Raw genomic sequence first — 20,364 nt, 5'->3', positions numbered from 1 at the left:
TGGGTGACTGGATTCTTTATAGAACAGGTTGGTAACATGTGAATTGGTATATTCAGACCGAGATGATTTAACAGGATTAACTGGGAATGGAGTAACTGAAACGGATTGGCTAGATACAAAAGGATCAGAGGCCAATGCAGATGAATAATCAGGGCGTTGAATAGTACCAAGGGTTTGGTAACGATTAATGAGGTCAAGTGAATAAGAGGGGGTAACTGACTCCAAAGGAGGAGGGACAATGAGTTGATTTGGTTGATGGGAAGAGGAGGCCAAAGCCTTTGAAGGAGGCCTTGGTCGAGACATCTGTGAAATAATAAACAATGATTAGCAACCAGAAAGAAGATCTAGATAATCTTGATGATGATGTAAACAATTGTAGTTGTGAGCAAGTAAATTGCGGCGAGCTTGAATCTGTTGGTAATTGATATACTGGGCTCTTTTGGTAGTGGGTCTGGCTGATTTGAGGCGGTGAATGCGATGGGTAAGTTGTTTAATGAGAGTTTTGAAATAGGTAATTCGGGATTTATGGTAAGCAGTAAATGGTGCAGTCATCTCTTACCCCCCTGTAAAAATTCCCGGGTAAGAAAATCAGGGAGGGAATTTTGACAACCAGGGATATAGGTAATATCAAAATAAAAAATACTTAAAATAGCTTGCCAACGGGCAAAAATCTGTTTACTAGCAAGGTTTTCAACATCTTTTTCTAAAATAAATTTAGCAGATTTGCAATCAACACGAAGTAAGAATTTTTGATTTAAAACATCATCTTGAAATTTTTGAATACATAAAACAGTGGATAAAATTTCTTTTTTAATAGTACTATAATTAAATTGTGCTTTATTCCAGACACCAGAATGATAGCGAACAATTTGTTCAGATGATTGAGGAGTAAGTTGCTGAAGAAGAATGCCACCATAACCAATATCGGAGGCATCAGTTTGGATAATTTTGAATGAATTTTCAGTGGGAATACCAAGACAAGGAAGAGACTTAACATATTGTTTGACTTGTTTAACAATAGAAGTATGAACAGAAGACCAAGGAGGAGGATTATCTTTTAACCTATCAAATAAAGGTTGACAAGTTTTCCTAAGGTCTTTGTAAAACTCAGCAATGTAATTGAGGGAACCTAAGAACCTTTGTAATTGAGTTTTATCAAGGATTTCATCAGGGAATTTTGAAGCAAATTCAATGGATCGACTAATAGGTAGGATAGTATTATGATGAATATCATATCCTAAAAATCTGACTTTAGTTTGGAATAATTTAATTTTAGGAGCAGAAAGAACAAGACCATGACTTTTAATTGTGTAAAAGAATGCAGTTAAATGTTTCCAATGTTCACTAATTGATTTCGAGAAGATTAATATGTCATCAATGTAGACAATGGAAAAATGACTAAATGGGTTAAATATGTCATTCATTATATGTTGAAATTCACTAGGGGCATTTTTTAAACCAAATGGCATGACATTCCATTCATATTGACCAAAGGGTGTATTGAATGCAGTTTTATACCTGTCCTTAGGGTGAATTTGAATTTGCCAAAAACCACTTTTTAAATCAAATTTGCTGAAAATAACGGCTTGACTAAGTCGTTTAATTAAATCTTTTTTATTAGGAATAGGATACCGAATCCATTCTAAAACAGAATTTAATTGGTTTGTAATTAATAACAAGGCGAGGGACACCTCGTTCTAATTCAGCATTTTTATTAACATAAAAAGCAGGGCAGGACCAAGGTGATTTACTTGGACGAATTATATGATTTTTCAATAATTCCTTAATTTCTTTTTTACACATTTCAAGTAATTCATGATTCATTTGGATAGGTCGAGATTTAGTAGGAATGTGGGATTCATGAAAATTCTTAACATAGGGTAAGGTAACTACATGTTTTTTCCTATGCCAAAATGCAGTAGGTAAAGTGGAGCAAACAGTTGATTCGAGTTTTAATTGAAAATCCTTGATTTGAGAGACAAGAACTGGATTAGTTAATTGTTGATCAATTCTTTTGTGATTGATTTCTTCTTTTAGAAATTTTAAATGCCTAGTAAGGCGGTTAATTTGATGAGAAATAGAACAATCTTTTAATTGATTTAAGTATAATAATTCAGGAGGAGATAAAAACTTAAATGTAACTGGTTGGCCTAAAACATGTGTAGTAATTCCGGTACTAGATGTAGTAAAGGGATATAGTAAATATATAAATGGGGAACCCAAGATAATTTTATCTGTCATATTAGTGACTAGAACAAAAGAGGTGTTAAAACATATATTATCTTGGCAAACATGTACTTTTGGTAACTTATATTTGATATGCATTTTAGTACCATTGGCAGAAGTTAATTTTTCTTGACATTTTTCATAATATGTAGTAGGAAGTAATCCTTCTTGGATACAATTTAAATCAGCACCAGTATCAATTAAGGCAATTAATTCTAATTCAAAATCATTTACAATTATTTTGATTTTAGAATACCATTTTTGAATGTAAAGTTTGTTGATTAGGCTTAACCGTTTTTCTTCAGGATTGTTGGATTGAGAGTGGTGTGATCGGTTGTCGAATATTAAATTATCAGGATTAGTAGGATCAGATTCATGTTCAGATTCATGTGGGGATTCATGTTCATTGGTTTGGAAATTGTCTAAACTTTTATCAAGTTTTAAAGTAATAATTTCATCTTCTAATTTTTTATCTTTATGTTGTAAGTCTTTGATTGTTTGTTTAATTTGAGTAATTTCTTGTTGTAAATCTTGTAATGTGACTTCTTTTTGTTTATTTTTAAATCTTTCTAAAGTTTTGGATAAACTAATTATAGGTTTATCAAACTTAGGTTTGGAATCTGAATGGATTAATAAGGATTTTAATTTATCTGTATATTTTTGTTTTAACTTAGGATCATCTAACTTACTAATTAGATCGATTAGAGCGGATTCTTCTTGAGTAGTTTTGGTAAGGACAGTAATTTGTTTAACTGGTTTACAACAAACGTCATTGCAACCTATTGTAATATCATTATCGGAATTATCACTAGGTGAATGGTAATCAGATGACGTATCAGGTTGAGCAGAAGAGGAAGAATTACTAACAGAGTGATTTAATTGGAAAATATCATATAACTGATTTTTTGAGTTATCATCAATTTGGAGTTGATTGACTCTATCTTTTAATTTTTGTTTTTCTTTACATTTATTAGAATAATGACCTTTTTGACCACAGTTATAACAAGTAACATCTCTAGTGGATTTAGATTTTGGATGTGATTTAGATTTATAATATTTCTTTTGAGGTTTAGTATAAAATTTATCATTGGATTTGGAAGGTGTATAGTTCTTCTGATATTTATGTTTATTGGAATGTTTATAGGATGATTTATGTTTGGAGTATTTGTGTGATTTTCTACGAGAGGGTGCAACAGGAGGTAAACCATATTGTTCACAGAAATTTCCTAATTCATATTTAGCTTTGTGTTTATCTTTATTAGCTTTTTGAGTAAGTTTGAGGTCAATACACATTTTTAAACCTTCTTTTTGAATAGTACTAATTATATCACCATACGTGAGATTATCATATTCAATAACACCAGTGGGTTGACTAAGAACATCTCTAATTTTATGGGCAAATAAGCTAGGTAATCCATTAATAAATTTTTCTTTCCAAAATGATTTAGTACAGTCTTCGCGTAACATGACACGAGAGGTAAATACATCTTTATACCATCTAAAATCACTTAAGGTTGGACAGTTAAGATTACTTAATTGATCATGGATTCGAGAATATATATTTGTAGGGGTACCAATAAAATGGCGAACTATTGTATAAATTAATTGATTAATTCCATCAGGGTGACAACATCCAAGAGATTCATCAAACAGAGGGAGTCCATTTTCATCAGTTTGATTGGCATAAATAACAGAGTCACGGTCTGTTTCAGTGAGGTATTTTTCCCACCAAGATTTGAGCATACCAGTAAAGCCAGAGGTAAGTAAGGAAACAATTTCAGGTTGAGTGTATTGGGGATAATTACTGAGATAACTATTGGCGACCATAGATAAATGATTTAATTTTTGAAGGATTTGATCTTCACTAAGACCATCAATATTCCATTCGTATAACCGTTTAGCAGAAACAGAAAATTGATTACTAATATTAGTGTCTTCAAATTGGAGATCGACAGGAGTAGGTTTAGAATACCAGTTTTTGGTAGTTTGAGGATTAACTTTGGGATAGTGAATTTTATTAAGAGTAGTAGGTTGAAATTGTTGAGCTAATTGATGTAGTTCATTATCGGTAGTGTCAGTTGCAGATTGATCAGATATAGTATTAGTAATAGGTTGTTGATTTAAAACAGTAAGACCTTTATCTTTAGATGTAGAAGTATCATTAGGAGTTAATTTGGTAAATAATTGTTCAATAGCTTTGACGGTAGATTGGTCAGTAGTAACGAGACTATTTCGTTTAGAACGATGACTAGGTAAATTAAGAGCCAAGTGGTGTTGTATCCTGTTTCTAACTGTTTAGCTACTTCTGTTCTATCCACCTAATATATATATATATATATATTAAACTAAATGAATATATATATATATATATATACATGAAACAATTTGAATAGTTTAATAAATAAAGGAAGAGGTATAAATTTTAGGAAATTACTTAAGAACTTAAAATTTGAATTTAGAATTAAATTAAATTCTCACAATTACAAACTTTAGGAAACCACTTAAGAACCCAAAATTTGAATTTAGAATTAAATTAAATTTTCATAATAAATTTTATTGAAAAAATTCAAATGAATTTAATCTTAAAAAATTAATATTAGATCCGAAAACGACGTTAACTTCCCATTCACTCATAAATGGTTTTGACATATCATTTTCACCGTGTAACTTGCCACGCGGCACAGAATACTTCACCTCTTCGGACACACTCCAAAAAACGTTTAGGGCCCACTCAATTTTAGACTAAAAAATATGCCTATATTTAAACCATTTTTCCAACATTGTGCAGAGACATTGGATGTGAACCAAGAAGAAAGGGGAGCTTCTTCGCAGAGCTGTTTAAACCTTATGGATCAAAACACTATGCTGGGCTTTGACCTTAAAGAGGCTCTCTATCTAGTGAGTGAGCAAGCCTCATTGTACCCAAAAGTGTGTTAATCTATTGGTAAACTTGTTGCTTAGTCTCAGTTTGACCACCTTCAATTTTTGTTAAAATATCAAAAAGTTATTATAAGTTATTATATTATTATTTTTATTTTTTTATATATATTTTTATAAAAAATTAAAAAATTATTAAAATAATCAATTGCCAAACAAAACTTTAATTTTTATTTTTATTTGTTTTTTTTCTATTTTTTTTTTGGAGTTTAGGAAAATTGATTTGTGTGGTGGATTGTTGAAAAAAAAAAAAAAAATATTGTCATGGAGATAGTCGTGTCTTATCGAACTGCTTTTTTTTTTTGGGTTGAAAATGCAGACATGAGTGTCATGTTTTTAGAAATAAAATTATAAAATTGATCATGTTTTTAGGAATAAAATTATGAACTTGATCAATTTTGTGAGTTAAATCTCAATCAATTTAGTGTTTATTTTTATAAAAAAAATCTAAGGCATTGTCACTTAGATCAAATTGACATAAAATTTTAAAATTAATGATTAAAATTAAGTCAATTGAAATTAGAATAATGCTTGGGACCCCCTTTTGGGGGTCACCCCCTCACCTCCCTTGCCACGTGGCGGGTGGTGATTAGAGGAGCAGGAAAAAAAGAAAAAGAAAAAGAAAATGTAACCAATGAGAGAGAGAGGGGTTAAAGGAGTGGGGGAAAAAGGGGGGATGAATCATTGTTGTTGAAATTATAAGGACTAAAATATAAGAATTAAGTATATTTAAAAACTAAAAAAAATGATTAAAATCTTTAAAATAAAAATAAAAAATTCAGAAAACTGTTAAAATGCTTTGAGTGCTGTTTGTTTTTTGATGGGGTAGTTTCGGGTTGTTTTGGGAAGTTGGTAAAAAGCTGACTTTTTGACTTTTTTAGTGACTTTTTTGGCAAAAAGTTGGGTTGTTTTGGGTAAAAAAGTTGACTTTTTTGCTAAAAAAAAGCTAAAAAGCCAACTTTTTGGCTTTTAACCATTGTTCCCAAAAGAGCCCTTCATATGTACTGGGTTCGTCCACGCAAATCAAATCAACACCAAATAAATATGTAACTATAACTTTGTTTGTGTGTAAAGATTGAAAAGAGTGAATTTGTAGAATCTGAAAAATACCCACCAATTTTCAATGGCGATTGCTTCTTCTTCATCTTCAATTCGTCCTCTTAACCATTCCTCCTTATTCCCAAAATGCCCTTCCCTTTCTCACCATTCCCAATTTCGTCCCCCTCCCCCGTTCTCCCCTCCGTCGTTTCGCTCCACAGTCCGTGCAACCTCTGCAGTCGTTCTAGAACGGGTATTCTCTCACCCCTCCCTGTTTGGTTGCCTAGAAACTTTGAGAAAATTGAAATTTATGTCGTATTTGTTTTTGTTTCATGTAGATGAGTCACTGATTCTACTACTTTTTGTATGAAAATTGTGGGTTTTATATGGAATTTGAGCATGAATGCTTTAGAGGAGAAGGGAAGCTGTAATGGGTATCTTGGTGTTTGTCTGACTGATTATTTGAAATCATAATTTTTCAAACAGAGCATGTCATAGCTTTTGGTAGACAGAATTGCATATAATAGAAGTGGTGATGCTGATTTAATGTGTAAGAGCATCTCCAACGGTGTACCAAATGATTCACCAAATCTGAGTTAAAAAGGGGTCATTTCCTTAATTTGATACTTCGCGCTCCAACGGTTCAACATCAAATCCGTTTCATCAAATTTGCGCTGGGCAACCGGTTGGTTGACCGGCCGGTCAACCGGTAACGGCAAAAAAATTTTTTTTTTTTTTACCGGTTTGAACTTTTTTTTTTTGAACTTTTGGTGGTCGCAATTTTTTTTTTTTTTTTTTTTTTGGACTGGTTTGAACCTTTTTGTGAATTTTCTGAACTTTCTCCGGGGCGACCGGTTGGTCAACCGGATGGTCGACCCGTTCGTGAACAGTGATTTGGTGAAATGCTTCGCCTGCACTCAGTTTGGTACCATTTTTGCTGAATTCTGGATTTGATATCGATTTGGTGAAACCGTTGGAGCTTAAAAAAGTGGTTTTTTCACCAAATTTTAAATTTGATGCCAGGTTTGGTTCACCGTTGGAGATGGTCTAAAGGACTCTGCTTTTTGTATAATTTAGACCATCTTCAACCCGTCACCAATTTTTTCGTCTAATTTGATTCCAAATTTGAATAAAAAGCTTGATTTGATATGAATTACTCCAATTCTTTCTTCAAATTTTCATCAATTTTTAAAAATTCCCCTCTTATCCCAAATTTCCATTTCCATTAAATTTGATGAAAAACAAATCATCTCCAGTGCTTCATCTTTTTAAATTTTCATCAAATTCAAATTTGATGAGTTATCAATTTGATGAAAAAAATGGTTGACCTTTGATCTGATGAACATTTGATGAAAGGATTGAAGATGATTTTTAAACATTTTTTCATCAAATTTAAACTTGATGAAAAAAAGTTGAGGGATTGGAGATTGCTCTAATGAGGTATTGGACACACATATACCATTAAAGGAAAATAACACATCAAAAGGAACTGAGGGAGTACTAGTGTAAAACTAAGCCCTTCTAATATGTATATATGCGTAACCGGAAAAACAAATGTGTATATGAAAATATTGAATAAGGTAATTTGTGTGTGTGCGCACGCATGTGCACTTGTCTCTGTTTTTAAGTTTGTTGGGTGCTATAATGAAAAAAGACTTGATAACCTATGATTTAATTGGAAACGCAGCCCTCGCTTTATTAAGTTGAGTTGTAAACAAATTTCTGCATTTTAAATTAACAAGTACGTTATTATGTGGATTTGATTTGTTCCTAGCAATAATCCAATTTGTCCTAATTATGCTTGTCATTAACATCAAATAGAAGATTTTGAAATTTGGAATTAAAGCTTCCAAACTAAGGAGTGGCTCAGGCTCAACCTGGTTTGTTTGACCAGTTTTCAGAAAATACCATGGTTCCTATTGGTTTGAAAAGATTATATCTGACTTTGAAAGGTTTGGTTCTTGACATAGTTCAACCAAATAAATTAAGTTGTACCTATTTTTAGCGGCATTATGAGGACTGTTTCTGATTTTTTGGTTCATTTTGTCATTGGGTTGAATGTTAGATATTTTCTATTGTTGTCAATAAATCCTTTATGTCATATCTATTGCAATGATAGATGGTGCAGGGATTTCAACATTATATTTCTTTTATTGATTGACATTAGTTCATTTCTGGTTCATATAATATTTCTTTCAACATTATATTTGTAGTTCATTTTTCAAATTTTTTTAACCTTTTAAGAATTCAACATTAGTTTTTTCTTGCATATTGTTTTGGGTTCGTCATCCTTGCTCAGTAGTTTATATTGGGGTAATATTAATAAGGGTTTTCTTTTTCAGGAATCAATCACTCAGCCTCAAGATACAACCGAGGTTGAGTTGTTTGCATGCCCAGTATGCTTTGAACCACTAGTAAGGAAAGGTCCATCAGGTTTTAACTTGTAAGTTTGAAATTCAAACCACATATAACATGTGTGGTCGTTGTTGCATATTTTATTTAGTTAATCTCTTTGCTGGCGTGTATGTTCCTACTGGGGTTGACTGAATCTACCAAATCCGCAGGCCAGCAATTTACAGGTCTGGTTTCAAATGTAAGAAATGCAACAAGACATACTCCAGCAAAAACATTTATATTGATCTCACTGTTACTGCTGGAACAAAGGACTACACAGAATACCAACCAGCCAGGACTGAGCTTTTTCGGTATGAACACATTGTGGTTCATCTTCCTATCATACCATTCATAGAATTCAATGAACTATGTAGTCATGAAGTTGAAATTTTATTCATTTCTTTATGTTGACTTGATGAATTCAAGCAGTGAAATAATGCTTGATTATGATATTTCTGATGACCTGGTGGCCCTTAGCTTCATTTTTTGTTATTTTTCTTTTTATTTTTAATTTAAGCTCAAACATCGTGATGTGCAAATTAGTCCACCTTTGATGATTTTCCCGCTATTTTCTTTATAAATAAGGAACCCCCTCGCCCCTCAACCAACATGCACAAACAACAAATAATTGTGGATGCAATTTTAGAATTGGTTACCAGGGCTTTGAACTCGTGTTTAGGAATTTTTTTTTTTTTGGTATTAGCCAATGCATTTCGTGTCACATAGTATTGATTTTTATACATGTCAATTAATTATTTTTTATAAGTTAGAGTTTTTTTTTTTTTTTTTTTTTTTTTCCTTGTGTTGGACTTGTATTGTGCAAGGAGCTATGCTGCTGGTTGTGAATTACCGGGACAACAGAAAACTGAGAAATTGGGATTTTTATCATAAAATGTCAGTCTTTTATGGGTTTGGTTCTTAATATTGCATCTTAAGCTTCTTGAACTTTCATAAAAATGGGTTAATTGAGTCATTGTTTATTAAGCTTGGTTTATTTGATTTCTTAAGAAGCTCAAACTAGCTTCTTAAAGAGACTAATGTTAGCTAACTATGAGTTTTGTTCACCTAATAGCCCTCCTCAATCAAGACTTACAAGCCAAAAACATCTTTTAGAAGATGGAGAGCCATATTATTTTAAGTTGTAATGGCATTCTGAATTTAGTTGACCACTGTTCTCTAGGTTTGATTATAAACTTGTACACTCCCTTTGCCAAATTTTAGCTATTTTTGGTCAGGGATTTTGTTTTCCTTTTCGTTTTACAAAATTCAATTATACATCCTGTTGACCTATGCATTCAACGATCTTATTGTTCAATTTCTTCTATTGATCAAGATTTTTATCACGAGAACAAACACCATACGCTCCTATATACTTAACAATTAGGAACAAAACTATTCAGATATCAGAACTAAGAAAAACTGGAATTTGCTATTTCTGCAGCATGTCTGATCAACCTTCTAGTCTGAATCTCATTCTTTTAGAGCCTCCTGCTTGACATTCTCATCTTACTCATTTTTTTTTCGTACCTTATTACTTTGCTGATGATTGGTTACATAATTCTTGAAAATGAAGTATGGAGGCATCCTTTTGGAGAACAACCTCGTAATCTGAATCTCATTCTTCTAGAGCCTAGAGGAAATAACAGACAATTTTCTGTATGGTTTTCAGTCCTTAGTTGTGATGAATTCAAAATAAAACTACGAGATGTAATTGAGATAGGATATGCTCACTGCTAACTTTTGCTACTTTCATTTTCTTTAGGAGTCCACTTGTTTCGTTCTTGTATGAAAGAGGCTGGCGTCAAAATTTTAACCGTAGTGGCTTTCCGGGTCCTGATGAAGAGGTAAATCTTACTTGTTTAGTTTTGTGATATAGTTGCATTCATATAGTTAATGAATTTCATGGAGTTTCATATAAAAATAACAAAACCAAAGTGGAAACTATTTCGTAATATGTTGATTTTGCTGAGTCTTTCATGATCAGATAGAGGATGCAAAGTTAATCTATCTAGTTAAAGGGATAAATTCCTGACTAAATTACTAGGAAACATTTGCGTCTTTGTGTATCATCGACAAGGAACTTACAATAATGTCATTATTTCATCATTGGGATTCTGGATGGAAACATACACTTGACCATAGATAAAACATACGTTATAGTCATTGACTAATACATGTAGCCTTCTCTGCCAATTGGATTTTTGAAGTTGCTAGGGCAAATGCCTTGTGAGTCGTGACCATGTCAGAACACAATACTTGTGTCCATGCCCACTGATAATGGTGGCTAATTGGTGTAATTTCTTGTAAAGTTGTACTCTTGTTTTTTGTGCAGTTCAAAATGGCTCAGGAATACTTTGAACCTGCAGAAGGTGGTGTTTTGGTAGATGTTAGCTGTGGGAGTGGTTTGTTTTCTCGGAAATTTGCCAAATCTGGGACCTATTCAAAAGTTGTTGCTCTGGATTTTTCTGAAAATATGCTGCGGCAATGTTATGATTTCATCGAGAATGATGACTCAATTTTAACCATGTAACTTTTACTTCTTCCTTTCTAAGCTGTAGTCAGAGCCATGATGTTAAAATATCAATGTGATCTTTCTTTTTTCTTTTTAATTTTTTAGGATAAGATAAAAATATCTGTCTTATCTTATCATATTTAATTCTTTAAGGGTACTGTTCTTGTGCAAGAAAGAGATATCTGAATTGTGTTTCACTGTGACTTTTTGCAGCAATCTTGCTCTCGTAAGGGCAGATGTTTCCAGGCTGCCCTTCACATCTGGTTCGATTGATGCTGTTCATGCTGGTGCAGCCTTGCATTGTTGGCCATCTCCTTCCAATGCAGTGAGTTCTTTCACTTGATTTATCTCTTCTTGAGAGTAGTTTTACCCCCCAAGGCACTCTACTTAGGGCCATCCTTTTGTGTTTGATTTCATGTGGGTGGTTAGAATTTTTTTTATGTTATCCACTATGATCAAAACTATGGATTAGGCATGCACAATATGTTTCCTCCCCCCAATAAATAAATAAATAATACACAACATAAATAGTTCAATATATTTGCTTGACATGTAGGATCTGTTTTGGATTTCTTCCCTATGTACATGTATTTCTTTTAACTTGCTCTTCTACAGTTCAGTTGTGAATGCTTTCATCAGGAATTGAGCAAGTTTTAATTGTATTACTTGGTTTCTTTTGATACAAATTGACGTGTAACTTCGAGTTTGATGTTCGAGTAATCTTCGATATCTGCTCATATTGTGTAAGGTTGCTGAAATAAATCGTATACTGCGAAGTGGTGGTGTCTTTGTTGGGACTACCTTTCTTCGAGCCAGTCCATCCACTCCCGAGATATTGAGGCCTTTTAGACAGGTGATGCTCATTTCTCATTCTATGCCCTAGTTTATACTTCATTTGTATGGAAAAGTTATGTTTGAGATTTGACTTATCCATTAAAATGTCCAACCTTTTGTACTTTTCAACTGGGAGATCAAATTGTTCGACTAAAGGTTATGGTCATTCTAATTCAAACTTAAAAACATAGAACAATGTTAAGTACTAAGAAGAACGACATGGACATGAACACGTGAAATGACACGACATGGACAGGTGAACCAAAACCACATGACAATTTTAAAAAAATACCAAACACTGCGAGTGGGGGACACATAAAAAAAAAATATGATTTTAATATTTATTTTATGTCACGTATATGATTATAACTTTCAAAGATAATACAAAAATGTAACATAACATTAATTGTTATAAATCTACATTATTTTTCTTTTATCTTTGTATACTAAGGCCAAGTTTGGCATGACCTAAATAATATAAAAAGTCAAAAAGTCACTATCCTATTTAAGTCACATCATCTTATTTAAATCACATCACCTCTCTAACACATCACATCAAACCTAATCCAAACCTAACCCATATAAGCCAATAAGTCAAAAAGCGCACTTTTTTAGAACATCCCAAACCAACCCTAAATTATTTTGTTCAAACTTGTAATTACTTTTATGTGTTTAAGTAATAGACACGTGTGCCCCCAAGTGTATAGATCTAAAAAGATAAAAAAAGAAAAAATACAACTTGTTTGGAGATGAAGTGTCTGATGTCTGACACGGATACGGATACAGACACAGACATAGACATAGACATGTTACATTTTTAGAAGTGTCTGTACTTCTTCCCAAACATAGGCTATCTACTTCCCATCATGCAAGGTTTTTGTTCATGATAAATCAAAAATTTGATCTGAAAGTGTTTTGCTTTTGTGCGGCAGAGGATTCAGGGGAATTATAACTATTTTACGAAGGAGGAGATCGAGGACTTGTGCACAACATGTGGTCTTATCAACTACTCAAGCAAAGTCCAACAGTCTTTCATCATGTTCTCTGCACAGAAGCCTTGAGACTCTTGTTTTGGTACATCTGTAGCATCATTTTCTCCATCTTCTCCTTCTCTGTCGATTTGTTGTAGAGTTCATGCCATTTTGTTTTTTCAAGTAAAAATGCATTCATACTACCCAGTAGGAGTTTCATAGAACTTTATCTACTCCTCACCTAAAGGATTCATAGAGATTGTGTGACAAAATTATCACAAATGTAAAGCAAAATTATTGGTTATTATATTTACTGTCTGATTTGTACCAAATTGACTGTAATAATATTGAAGTAATAAAAGAGTTATGAATGTTCAGTTATGACAGGATTGTAAGCACTCTAATGGAGTGTTTTTGTGCTATATTTTGCTTTTATGCTAAAACCCTATGATATATTCTATATTTTGCTTGTCTATATATTTATTATTGTATTGATGAGAAAATAATTGTAATTTTATTTTTGAGATAGGTGAATCATGTGTTTGAGCTCTGAGTTATTTTCGTATATAAATAAAACCATATAACCTTCATTAATTAGAGTTCAATATTCTTGTAATTATATTGTTAGAATCGTATGATTCACGATTTGATATATTTTTGAAATTATAATTGTCATCAATTTTTTAAAAATAAATATGATTCAAACGTATATTATATTAATATCCGATTATCTTAATTTTTTGTATAAATATTTTATTCAATAAATCTTAAAAAATAAATAGTTTAGATCACTAAGATTGATCTCACAACAGGTTTCTGAAACCTTTTCTCAAATAGAAATAACTAACTTGCAATTGCAAGCATCCAAACCTATATTATTATTATTGTTTTACATTTTTAGTGGGCAAAAACAGGTGAGAAAGATCATGCGATCTAGTGGTTAAAACAAAGGGGTACATACTTGTAGATGTTAGAGCCATCTCCATGTGGAAGTGCCTTTTTAAATTAAAATTAATTAAAATCTTTTTGAACAAAAGCAAGTGGAAGGTCTCAAGCTTCTGACTCACAAACTCTTTTCTGAGAGAGAGAGAGAGAGAGAGATCGGCCCTCGTGCGTCTCACACGCTGATACCTTCTGTTTGTTCCCTCTCCCACCCCTCGTGCGTTGCTGCTGGATCTTTGACCTTTGACCACACTTTAAACAAAAACAAACAAAACAAACAAAAAAACAAAAATATTATCTGCTACTAATTTTTATTTTGAAATTTAAGAGTTGGTTTGAGAATTGATTTTTTTAATATATTTTTAATTTTTTACAAAAAAAAGTATAAAAAATAAAGAGAATGAATTAATTTTTTGTAGAAATTTTTTTTTTGGTTAAGGCCTACTTTGGCATTTGGATTAAAAGCTAATTTTTTTGATTTTTTTAGTCATATAATCTCTTTATTTTTTTAAGTTCTTTTCAAAAAAAGCTAAAAAAAAATTAACTTTTAACTTACTTTTCAAAATATGGCTAATTTAGTCACTTCCTAAACAAGGTCTCATGGTATAGATTTACAGTGTGTTCGAATAATAAATTTTTGAAGAAATTTGAAATGGAAAAGAAAAAGATAAAGAAAAAGTACAATTTTGTTAAGTTTTTGTAATTGGCAATCTTGTTTGATAAAATTATTTTCAGTTGTAATTTTATTCGTTCTTATGTTTTAGTAAAGATGTGAGTGTTTAAATGTGAATCTAACTCGAACTGTACTTTTTTTTGCCACATCCCTGACTATGTATGGGGATCGAGCTGTCCAGTCAGCTCATGGGGGTCGAGGGGGCAACACCCGTGCAGGGTCGAGGGATAACGCCCTTGAAGTAAAAAACAAAAATGCAATCAAAATTGTTTGACCGTTCGAGCAGAGAAAATTATCATTCAGTATTTTTGCAGAGCGTCTAAACTTCTGAAAAACCAGTTTTACTGCTCGAGCGGTCAATCTATATGTTTTGCACCGCCTTTACTCACACTACTCAAGCGGTGAAGTGTATACTCAAGCGGTCTTCGTGATCCAGTTTACTATAAAGTGCGCTGTTTGCTCATTTTAAGGTTTGAGCTGTCCAGATTTTCAGAGGTGATGATTTAAGAGTGATCGATGAATCAATGAATTTTAAATCAACATCATCAAGGGGTTTATTTGTTTTTTTTATTTATAAAAGAGAGAGTTATTTTTTGATGGATTTCGGGGAACTTGAGCTTGATACTTTGGTGGATTTCGGAACGGCTCATCGTTGTGGATTCAACATTTGGATTCAATGTTAGGTAACACAATTCCGAGGTAAAAACAGTGGTGAAAGAGGCAAATCGGGATTAGTTCAATTCAGGTATGGATTCGCTAGATAATTGAGAGTACACATGTGTAATTTCTCTTTGTCTTCTTAGTAGATTGTTTTGTAGCTTTGGCCCGTGATTTTTTTTTTATCACAATTGGAGGTGCTCCAATTGTGATTTTTCCATATTAAATCATTGTGTCGATTTGTCTTTGATTGTTTGATTGTGATTGCTATTCATTATTTAAAATTAAAACATAATCACAAATTAATATCTCGGGGATTTTAGATTTTTTAAATTCAATATACTTAAAATAAATTAATTACAGATTTATTGAAAAGCTTATGACTTGAATTATTAATATTGATAAATTTTATCACTAATTTGCAATTATTTTTTTAGAAGTACATTGTTCTGTAATTTTTCTAAATATGAATCAAATATAGTTAAATTTTTAATCCATTTCTCCTGCCTTTTTTTTTTCCGTAAATATTTTCTCAAAGAAAAATGATTGGGAGCTCTAATGAGCTCTAATGGGAGTGACCCCACCGTGATGTGATATTTTAACCTTGGTTTTATTTTTTATTTTTATTTTTTTTATTCTTTGCCACATCTTTAGAGATCAATGATGTGATATTTTAACCTTGGTTTTATTTTTTATTTTTATTTTTTTTATTCTTTGCCACATCTTTAGAGCTCAATGATGTATCATTACTCTTATTATTTTATTTATTTAAGTAATTTTTTGAGTAATTTTTTTTAAATACATAGTATTGTTGAAAACAAAAACAAAAGCATATGGAGGGAGTTGGGAAGAGAGGAATATTTGGTTCAGTCCAGAACAAATTACTTTCTAAGCTTTTGGAAAAATTGGATTCATATGCGCACAAAAAAAGAAAAAGAAAAAGAAAAAAAGTCCGGACGTTGGATCCCTTGCACGTGAGGTTCATCACTTACAATGATTAATTCAAATTACAAATATAATTTCTAAATAATATTTATTCGGACTCTCTTAGTCATCGGTGGTGGGGGGTTGTGTGGGGTTTGGCTTTTGTTTCTTGCTACAAATTTTGTGTTTGATTTGATTGTAATGTGTGTATTTTGTGTCTATCTTTTTCTTTAATTCATTTTTGTGTTTATAGAATTGTTCATATAAGTAAAAATAGTTGTTCATGAAGTATTGCGTGATTTGTGTGTAATATTTTTGTTTGTTACTTTCCTTTTTATTGACATACAATAGAATTGGAATATCTAATTCCATGAAATTGTCATGTACATACTCTCATTCATGATTTTAAATATCGATCGATACATATAAAGTTTGTATTCATTTGATATATTAGTAAAAATGAAAAATATATTCATATCAACCAATTCCCATATTTGTTCACAGCTAATACGGTCTATTCGACTGTTATAAATACATTTTTTTGCTCATGTTATCTAATTTTTGATATGAAAAATATAAATACATTGCTTAGTGATACCGGTCCGTATCTTAATAAACATTTCTCTCATTTCTAACCAACGAAAAATATTGAAAACCAATTTAAATGGGAGAATTATAGAGATTTGGTACTTGTCTATTCAAGTTTGACTTGTTGTAAAGATTTAGACAAAGATAAAAGCCTAGTTGATGCCAAGGGTTTGGCCATATAGTTCCCAAAACATTTGATAGGAAGGCAAACGATGTTAGTAGAAATCAAAAGATACATGCTCAAAATTGTGTGAAATTTAGTTAAGTGATAGAAAAGATATTTATAACGATGGAGCTGGCTATATATTGGCTGTGAACTAATCTGGGAACTGATTCAATACACATAGTTTTCATTTTGTTGAAGATTCATAAATAAAGCTAAAAATTAGGAATTTAATAATTAATTGTAGTATATTTTAATTTATTGAATTTTATTGTTTAATTATGATATAATTATTGTATTGTTTGATTTTTGATACCTTTAATTAGAGTTTCATAGAATGCCTATAAATAACACATTTATGCAATATGCTATATGAAAAAATCCCAAATATTTTAACTTTGTGGAGAAGATTAAAAATCATAACAAACCCTAGCTTTTACTGTTTTGCCCTAATTTTTTTACCAAAAAATTATATTTAGTAAGTCGACGCGGCAAGCTGTGATTAATCAGCATGTGGACCGGGAGATGCTGACCGAAAAGGAACCGAAAGGTAGGGTAGAAGGGTACAAGTGAAATAATTAAGTATAAGATAGTAATGTTTTAGGGCTTCAAATTCCAAGATGTAGCACTTGGTTAAAGGTTAGAGGCCTCCTCAAAACTAGCAATAACAACTTTAATTAATTAAGCTCATTAATTTGCCAAACTATATAGTGCTTAATGAGTTGTGTTTGTCTGAACAAAACTGCATTATTGTTTAGTTTTTTTGTTTTTGTTTTTGTTTTTGTTTTTGGATTAGTGGAGTTGTTGAATGTTGCGATGTTTGAGTCCCCCTTAACCAGGCTTCCTCGTATATGTCTTTCTTTTTCTTATCACTTTTTATGTGATCTCATAAGTTAGTATGACCTAAGAATGCAAATGCAGAATTGCAGGTAGAGCAAACCGACGCCGTGTTGTCTAGGCACATCTCAAACGGCGCTGTTCTATGAACTTAATTTGCTTTGCAAATTGATGCAGACTTTGGCCAATTTAGCTATCATAGGATGGTAAACAGTAAATAAGTGTTCTTAACTTATGTTGACATTGGCTCCAAAAAGCCCATGTTGGGTAAAAAATGCTCGAATTGTCAAAACTTCAATAGAGGTACCGTGGCTCATACTAAACAATGAACATTAACCATTCGACCGCCGATTCTAATAAATATTTTTGATATTTCATAGTTCTGCTATGTTATTCTGATACGATGGCCCTATTTGGGATATAGTTTTTTTGTGTTTTTTTTCTCGGTTAAAATAATTAATAAAGATAAAATAAGTTTGTCACATCCAAACTATAGTCATTTATTTAAGTTATAATCATTTCACTTTATTAAATTAACTAACAAAAAAAGTCAACTATCATCCCAAACACAATTTTTTTAGTTAGATTAAAATAGTCAAATAGCAAAAAAATAAACTAAAATAGCCAAATTTTCAAACGGGATTTATGTATTTAAAGTGTGCATCTCTTTGTATTGCAACTCTTTTCAAATTATAGTGAAATAATCGTAGTGATTGTGAATTCCTATGGGAATTGTACAGGAAGCAAATATTTCGGCAAGCCCGTACTCCTTTCTTCCAAGTTCCTGCCTGTCCAATCAACCTGCGAGCACAACGGCGGTGAGCTACCTGGCGGTGTGTGGCCGGAATACCCCTCCGACGATCAAGTTAGACACACACAGGGATAGAGAGAGAGAGAGAATGAAGTGTTTAGTGTAAATCTCACCAAATGTTCATCTATCTCCGTGTGGGGGGCGCAGACTCACTTATATACCTTCTGCACCCCAAATCTATTCCCATTAGTCTCTCGACACGTGGTGCTGCTATCCCATCTGTTAGCGCAAATCTAGCTGAACATCACCTAACCAAACTGCTAGCCCACACTACTGGGAGCTCGGCAGCCGGGCTGCAGCATCTCGGCTGCCAAAGGCCGTGCTGTATTGCTAGCCAGAGCGCTCCGCTCGCCTAGCTCAATGACGACCGAGCTCGGTTGTATTCCGGCATAGCCGAGCTCAGGACAGCTCATGCTGGTTAGCTGTCGGCCTTCTTGCTGGGCTAACCCACGAACTGTGGAACCCAGTGAGGCAGCGGACATCTCGGCCGAACCATCACTCGACCGGTTTTTGCACCCTTGAAGCCAAATAGCTCGGTCCAACCATGCCTTTCCTCAGCCGAGCAAAACCTTTCTAGACAGACCCATGCTACCATGACCCAACTATGTTCGGCCCAAATCTGCCCGGCCATTACCACGGCCCAATCCAGATTATAAATCTCCCTCTCAATTGCCCATTAATCCCGTCCGCACAAGCATGACTGGGATTATTTGTTCTGACCAGGGTAAACTTTTCCTCGGTCCTCGGTTTGCAAGATGACAACCAGGCTAGTTGATACAACTGGCTTCCGAACTTGCCCGGTCGACTCCTCGACTTGCCATCCTGTCTCTTCAGTATTGATGCCGCCGTCAATAGGGACACGTGTCGCTCACTCATTGGCCTCGAGCAGCCAACCATTACGTCCCTTCACATTCAAATTTTTTGGCGGTTCTTCAACCCTACAAACACACCATATCCCCCTTCATTTCACTCTTACTGACTCCCCTTTAGCCTTCGGAGTTCCAGAGCTCCAACCTCCATTCTTGTTCCTCTTCTTCGTTCGTGCGTGAAGACTCAGATTCAACCCCCTTCCTGGTAAGTCCTTCGAGCACTTTATTGCTATTTCATTTGATATTTCACATATTAGGGCACAAAATCCGTAGGTTTTAGGACATAACCCTCCTAAAACCCACATTTGTCCCTATTCTCTGCGCTGTTCTTCAATCCCAGTGATGAACACATGAACACATGAAGATCTGGAGCGGACTGGGCTCCAGGTCCTCTTTTGATCCAAAAAACAATTAGACCGAGCAATTTACAAGTTTGTCAAAACCTTAGTAGAAACCGAGGTAGACAGAGGACTTGGCCGCTCGACCGGGCTAGCAACTGGTTTGCTTGAGCGACCGAGCTCCTTGGTTTGCCTTCGCGACCGAGGTGGTCTGGAACTCTTCATGACCGAGCTAAAGTCAAGCTCATTTTGTGCGACCGTGCTTCCACTAACACTTGCCATCATTTTTCTGCAGAGTCCAAGGGGACCACTGACCAATTACCAAGACTCTCAAAGACCGAGTAGCCATTAAACTTCAGTCTGTGCCAAACCACCTCAGCCGAGCTAAACCAGCCAGCTACACATGGGGCGCTTCCGCTTCCTTGTTGATACTCCGGCCGCCTTGGCCGTATTCCGGGAAGAGTATGGTATCCCGGCCGATGTCCACGTAGAGCTTGGCGAAATTGAGACAACCCCTTGGGGTAGATTAGACCAGTGCCCCTTCACCGTGCTACCCATCATTGAAGGAGGCCTCTGCTTCTCGGTCAACCTACTGATGACCGAATTCTTGCGTCACACCGGGCTAGCACCCACTCAAGTCTCAACCAACA

At 33.6% G+C, this 20,364-nt stretch overlaps 1 protein-coding gene across 2 annotated transcripts; it reads left to right on the top strand.

The window, feature by feature from the left end:
- Window positions 1–6,152: 6,152 nt before the first annotated feature.
- LOC114270263 (S-adenosyl-L-methionine-dependent methyltransferases superfamily protein) lies at window positions 6,153–13,293 on the top strand. 2 transcript variants are annotated; one of them, XM_028211709.2, is made up of 8 exons: window positions 6,153–6,454; window positions 8,544–8,644; window positions 8,766–8,906; window positions 10,358–10,439; window positions 10,928–11,121; window positions 11,321–11,432; window positions 11,856–11,960; window positions 12,874–13,293. In XM_028211709.2, the coding sequence occupies exons 1-8, from the start codon at window positions 6,287–6,289 to the stop codon at window positions 13,000–13,002; spliced, it is 1,032 nt and encodes a 343-aa protein (XP_028067510.2). In that variant the 5' UTR covers window positions 6,153–6,286; the 3' UTR covers window positions 13,003–13,293. The 2 variants fall into 2 exon arrangements, 1 of the variants encoding a protein (XP_028067510.2); XR_014330373.1 differs by having other exon boundaries at window positions 6,163–6,454; window positions 11,723–11,960.
- Window positions 13,294–20,364: the final 7,071 nt, after the last annotated feature.

Source organism: Camellia sinensis, chromosome 5 (genome assembly GCF_055761805.1).
Source record: "Camellia sinensis isolate YWXY chromosome 5, ASM5576180v1, whole genome shotgun sequence".
NCBI classification, from domain to species: domain Eukaryota; kingdom Viridiplantae; phylum Streptophyta; class Magnoliopsida; order Ericales; family Theaceae; genus Camellia; species Camellia sinensis.
Note: the sequence above shows the minus strand (reverse complement) of the source record. Positions and strands in the feature narration are given on the sequence as shown.